The sequence below is a fragment of the Odontomachus brunneus genome, unplaced genomic scaffold, assembly GCF_010583005.1.
Source record: "Odontomachus brunneus isolate Ranch 3 - 2012 unplaced genomic scaffold, Obru_v1 Obru_scaffold_204, whole genome shotgun sequence".
NCBI classification, from domain to species: domain Eukaryota; kingdom Metazoa; phylum Arthropoda; class Insecta; order Hymenoptera; family Formicidae; genus Odontomachus; species Odontomachus brunneus.
The window spans coordinates 540227-546343 of NW_022639654.1; the positions used below are offsets into that span (position 1 = coordinate 540227).

Sequence of the window (6117 nt, forward strand, 5' to 3'; positions counted from 1 at the left end):
ACGTACAAATAAAAAATTAAAAGCCGAACGCTCGTTTGCACACATAATATGGTAATTATTTAGTTTAGTGGCAACACCTCCGGTTTCGATGAAAATAGGCTCAATTGACGCGTTTTTGCATGCCAAACAACTTTTTCCTCTGACAAAATCGTCGCTCTCTACTACGACGCAAGATATTAATAGACAAAGTTGGGGGCGCGTTAGGTTAGAAAATCTGTCATACCATTTATCTGTAGCTATGTGACTGGGGGGCAAAGCCCCCCAGAGCCCCCGTATCACGGGGGTGGGGGATATAGTCTTTTGTGCTTAAGCTAAAGAGTGAATTTCTCACAAAAGACTGTAGCTCCCACCCCACCGTGATACGGGGGGTCTGGGGGGCGAAGCCCCGCAATTACATAGCTAGAGATAGACGGTATAACTGGATAATTACCAATTTTTTAATCAACGATTGTAATAAATTAATAGACTTTTTAATACAATACGATGTTTTAGCATCTACAATATATTACGTCCATGTGACAGATTTTCTAACCCTATCAATGTATCATTTTAAATATTAATATCTCGCTTCGCAATAGAGAGCGACGATTGAAATGAAATATATGTACTAAAATATATACAGGGTGAATATTATATACCGGAACACCTGAATATCTCGAAAACAAAGCGTTGTATAAAAAAATGTTAAATACAAAAGTTGTAGGGTTTAAAAAGATCTATTTTATGATATTAGCAGTTTGACCTTGAGTTGCGCAATAAAGATCAGGTCAAGGTCACAATGATGTTTTTAAATGGATATCCCCATTTTTTATTGTATATTCTTGTAGCTTATCTCGAGAGCTTTCCAAAACACTATACTTAAGTATTTTTTTGTTAAGTACTTTTCGAGTTAAGAGGCTTCAAAGTTACGCTCTTTAGCATTAGCGCGCGGCCGATTAAGGCAAGAGGAAAATCATATCCGGCCGATTAAGGTAAGCTAAGGCAGAGAAAAACGTAAACACAAGCGCGGTAAACGAGAGCTGCCCTTGCGTTTACGTTTTTTAGGCCATCAGCCTTACGCTATTTACTATTAATACGAGCGCGCGTTCGTGCTCGTCACTACGGTATCCACGCGCGCTAATGCTAAAGAGCGTAACTTTGAAGCCTCTTAACTCGAAAAGTACTTAACGAAAAAATACTTAAGTATAGTGTTTTGGAAAGCTCTCGAGATGAGCTACAAGAATATACAATAAAAAATGGGGGTATCCATTTAAAAACATCATTGTGACCTTGACCTGACCTTCGCTACGCAACCCAAGGTCAAACTGATGTGATCAGTAAAAACATCTTTTTAAACGCCACAACTTTTATCTGAAACATTTTTTTCTAAAATGCTTAGTTTTCGAGATATTTCACCGGTCCGGGACTTTTTGAACACCCTGTATGTACTAAAATATAAACGAGCGTTCGGTTTTTAATTTTTTATTTGTGCGTAATAGAGCTTGTAGGTAATCGTACTAATGGCAATAATTTTTGTGTGCAAATGAAATGTGGATAAGTTGAATATCAGCAATCGATACTGTAAGCAATTAATTTGTAGGCAATCGGGACCCTCTCCATTCTCCTGAGTAAAAGGTTCCAACCGTCACTCGTTATTTATTAAAAAATTATTAGCAAAAAAGTTTTATTAATGCAATGTAGTTTTGCGACACTGCATAGATTGATGTGCATATCAAAGCTGGGAAATCTTGTCCGGGTGCACTGGCGTTTTACTTCTTCCACTTCTCACACAGAGACCCTTCGCGCCGTGCAAAGTCACACGGACGGACAGAAGAGTCTCCGTGTGAGAAGTGGAAGGAGTAAAACGCCAGTGCGCCCGGGCAAGATTTCCCAGTTCTGGTGCACATATACATACGTACAGTACATGTATATGCATGTATTAATAAAAAAGGTGCCTGTTCCTAACCGTGTGACTGGGAGTCTACGTCTCCTAGACTCCCCGCACCGCGGTGGGGGAAGGAATGACCTTTTGTAAGAAATTCTTACTCTTTAAAAAATACATCTTTTTTCATAACATTTTAAGGTATACATTTCATAAATACAGTGTGAATAAACTATACCGTATTTGCGAAATTTCTTTTTTTTATAACTTTTTGTTTATAGCTTTAGAACAACAGACTGCGCCTCCTTGCCGCGGCGCGGAGGGTCTGAGGGATGTAGCTCCCCAGTTACACGGCTAGAGACCGACATATCGTCGGTGTGACAGATTTCCTAACCTAACACATTGTCAACTTTGTCAATTAATATCTCGCTTCCCAGTAGAGAACACTCTACTTTGATTGTCTACTTTGACTCTACAATGACGATTTTGTCAAATAAAAAAAAGTTGTTTCTCGTGCAAAAACACATCGATTGAAACTACTTTCATCGAAATCGGAGGTGAGCGGCCTAAACTGAATAATTATCATATAAAAATGTAAATATTGCGTTGCGTATATACGTGTACAGTTTACCATACTTCAGTAAATAGGTTAGGTTAGAATTAGTTTTTTGGAGAAAGGGTGAGGGAGAGGAACGGAACTTCTTCCCCGCGCATATACGTGTACTGTTTACCATATTTTAATGTATACTGTGTACCAGAATTACGTTCCGTTTATAAAATTTTTGTTTAATAACTTTTTAATAAACAACGAGTGACGGTTAAAACTTTCTAAGAATTACTCAGGAAGATGATCTCTATAATATACAAATGTATATCAAAGTCTAGGTCATCGGAGCTGACTCCTCTAAAGTGAATAATTACCTTATTATTGTTTATGACAATATAATTATTAACTTGACGAATATTTTGTAAAAAAAGTAATAAAATAAATAAAAAAATAATCAAGAAAAATTTACGTTAATAAACGGTTGGTCGGATCTGACCAGAAGAGCCCACCGAACGGAGAAATTAGGTTTATACCGGACAGAATAGTACAATTTCATTTACCTAACTTATTGTAATCTAACCAGTCGCTGCGGGAAGATTCGCTTAATCCTTAGATATCACTAATAGGGACCACTTAGGATCGGGCAGTTAAAATCTTATAAATGTGCTATTTAGAGTATTTTTGACAATATTTCATAAAAAAAAAGTTACTAAAATGTTCCATGAATTATGCGTCTTAAGGAGGGTTTCTACTTTGTTGGCCAGGAAAAATGGGTAATTTTTTGGAATTTATAGAAAAGGAACTATTAAAGATAAAATTCTAAAATTTGGAATACATTTAAATTTATCTTAATTAAACATAAAAAAAATCGCTACGATAATTTATGTAATAGACAAGCTGGGCGGGCCGGGTGGACGGAGTGTGCGGCGGAACGAGATGGTCAGCTGGTGGAAGTTCTTAGAGGCTGAGAAACTCTATTTTCGTGCGTTTTACAAAAACATTTTTTGTTTTAAGAGTTTTTGTCTAGAAACAATTTCAGTAAAAGTGTGATATTATCTGATAGAGATTACTTCCAACTATGTATATATATTTACATTTATATTTTGAGCTTTACATTAAGACATAACCTTAAAAAACAATGTGATATGTCGCTTTTGGTGCCTTTACTCTATTTAATTAAAATTATCTGGATGACTCACAAACCTTTTTAATGATACTTCATAACTCTTTATACGAAATACAAATGATACCATATCGAACCTTTGTTTAATTTACCTCCGATCATTATTTCCGGCTAAATACATGATCCAAAAAAGAACATTTAATTACAAGTAATAGAATGACTCACAAATCTTCTCAATTGCATTTCAAAACGAATGCTCTTCATACGAAATACAAACGATTTAAAAGAATAGTTTTCCAATCGGAGTTTTTTTCCGGTCAAGTACATACGAATGCGCGTTCCAGATAGTATATATTTCAATGGTAACTCTATTTCAGCTGAAATCGGGATCATCTAAAACTGGCCCATGGCGCCTTTCCTTCTTCTTTCTGGTATAACAATAGAAAGAGAGAAAACGGCCCCTGTTTTTCCTTTCATTCGGCCCGTTTTTTCCCATTTGACTAAACATTCCAATATATATATAGTTCAGTGGAGTTATCAGGGTGATATTGACCTGGTTTATATCGTACACTTGATACACGTAAATAGTAACTTTCTATTAAATAATTTAATATTGATAATGCATATCAATGACGACGCATTCAATCGATATATCTTCTTGATAAGTATTATACCAGCTTAATATACCATTGCTTAATATCGTCGATATTAAGATTATTTAATAGAAAGTTATTATTTAGTACATGTCAAGTACATAATGTAAACCAGGCCATTAAGTTAAGAGGACTGGAGAGTCTGATTGCCTGAAAATCGTGCTTGTTCTTTCACAATTTTTTATGACAAACTGAATAAATATGCGAAAATGTTATTTTGACGTGTATTTATATAACATAAAGAGAACAAAAATATAATTTTGATGATCAAATACTAAATATAAGTGTATATGGTACATGCAGTTAAAATATATTTCGTTTTTCTTTTTAATGTCGTCATTTTGCAGTAAGATCTTGACTTTCGATGGTTCAATTAAGCTGAATTTTAGGTAGAAAATTTCCGTAAGCTTGTCGTTATCGTGTGAACTACTATAATAGAAATTGAGTAAAAGTTAAAATATTGCAAATACCTTAATGGAATATTATTAAATTTTCAATTCTTTTATAGTAAAAAAATTAATATTTCATAATTAAATATTTTCACGAGTTTGTCAGTGATTTACACGATAACGACAAGCTTACGGAAATTTTTTACCTAAAATTCAGCATAATTGAACCACCGAGAGTCAAGATATTACTGCAAAATGATGATGTTGAAAAGAAAAACGAAATATATTTTAACTGCATGTACTATATATATACACTTATATTAAATATATTGATTCTTATATTGATCCTCAAAATTATATTTTTCTTCTTTTTATATGTTATATAAATACACGTCAAAATAACGCTTTCACATATTTATTCAGATTCTCATAAAAAATTGTGAAAGAACAAGCACGATTTTCAGGCAATCTGACCTTCCAGTCTCCTTAAATAAGAGTAAAAGTTTGGGGAAGAAGGTAATAGGAAGAGAAAAAAAGATAAAAAATGTTATGTACTCTTTAATTTTTATTCAAATTTCGACGAAAATATGATACTTTGAATGCAATGTTTAATATTTTCCTATTAGTTTAATTTGAAAATAACGTTTGCAAATGATTTAACACATTAAAAAATATAAGAAAACACATAAGAAAGATTCCATCTCTTAAATCAAGAATGGTCTTTACTAAGGTGACCAGATTTCCCAGCCCTGAATTCGGGACACTTCATAAATGTCACTTTTAAACCGGGGCGAGGGAGGGGAGTTAAAAGAGCCGAAAATTATTTGACAATCATTGAAAGTGATGGCAAATCGGTGTCCCGAATAGCACTCGAAAAAATTCGGGGCAAAGGGTGGAAAATCGGGACGTCTGGTCACCTTACTTTTACCCATTCTCTTTTGGTAATGTGAGTCATATTAATTTTACGTATTTACTCTTATTATGAGCACGTGGTGACACTTTCGTGGTGAGTGTATTAACAAAAGTTATATTAACGAAATTAAGAAAACGACCGTATAATTTAAAAGGTTACAAATGAAAAATCAAAAAGTTTCAAAGCCAACTGTTAAGTCATTTTTATATAATTGTAAGATAAGATTTTAACTAAACGTTTGTCTCATACCTCATACGAAGGCATTGGAGGAATACCATGACTTACAAGCATATTAATTAGAAAATATCTGTATATTTTGTCCAAGATTATTGCTTCACTTTTATATATCATTCCATACAAATAACAGGTAGAATGCATCTATTGTGGAGGCGTTTTGACGAAATGGGAAGCTGGTGATGATCCAGATAGTGAACATAGATTACATTTTCCAAATTGTGATTTCTATATGAGATACGAAACAGAAGATGGTACATTGTCAGATTATATTATCAGATTACATTATTAGATCATATATTGTTATATCAATATTTTTTTATGTATTAGTGTATTAATATATATATATATATATATATATATATATATATATATATATATATATATATATATATAT

The 6117-nt window shown here is 33.4% G+C and overlaps 1 protein-coding gene across 2 annotated transcripts in view; it reads left to right on the forward strand.

The window, feature by feature from the left end:
- The window catches only part of LOC116852169 (baculoviral IAP repeat-containing protein 7), a 23330-nt gene that overhangs the window by 13090 nt on the left and 4123 nt on the right, over positions 1-6117 (forward strand). For both annotated transcript variants that reach the window (XM_032832248.1, XM_032832246.1), the window contains exon 2: positions 5854-5974. In XM_032832248.1, coding sequence (XP_032688139.1) covers positions 5854-5974 — 121 coding nt within the window. The remainder of the gene's footprint in view (positions 1-5853; positions 5975-6117) is intronic.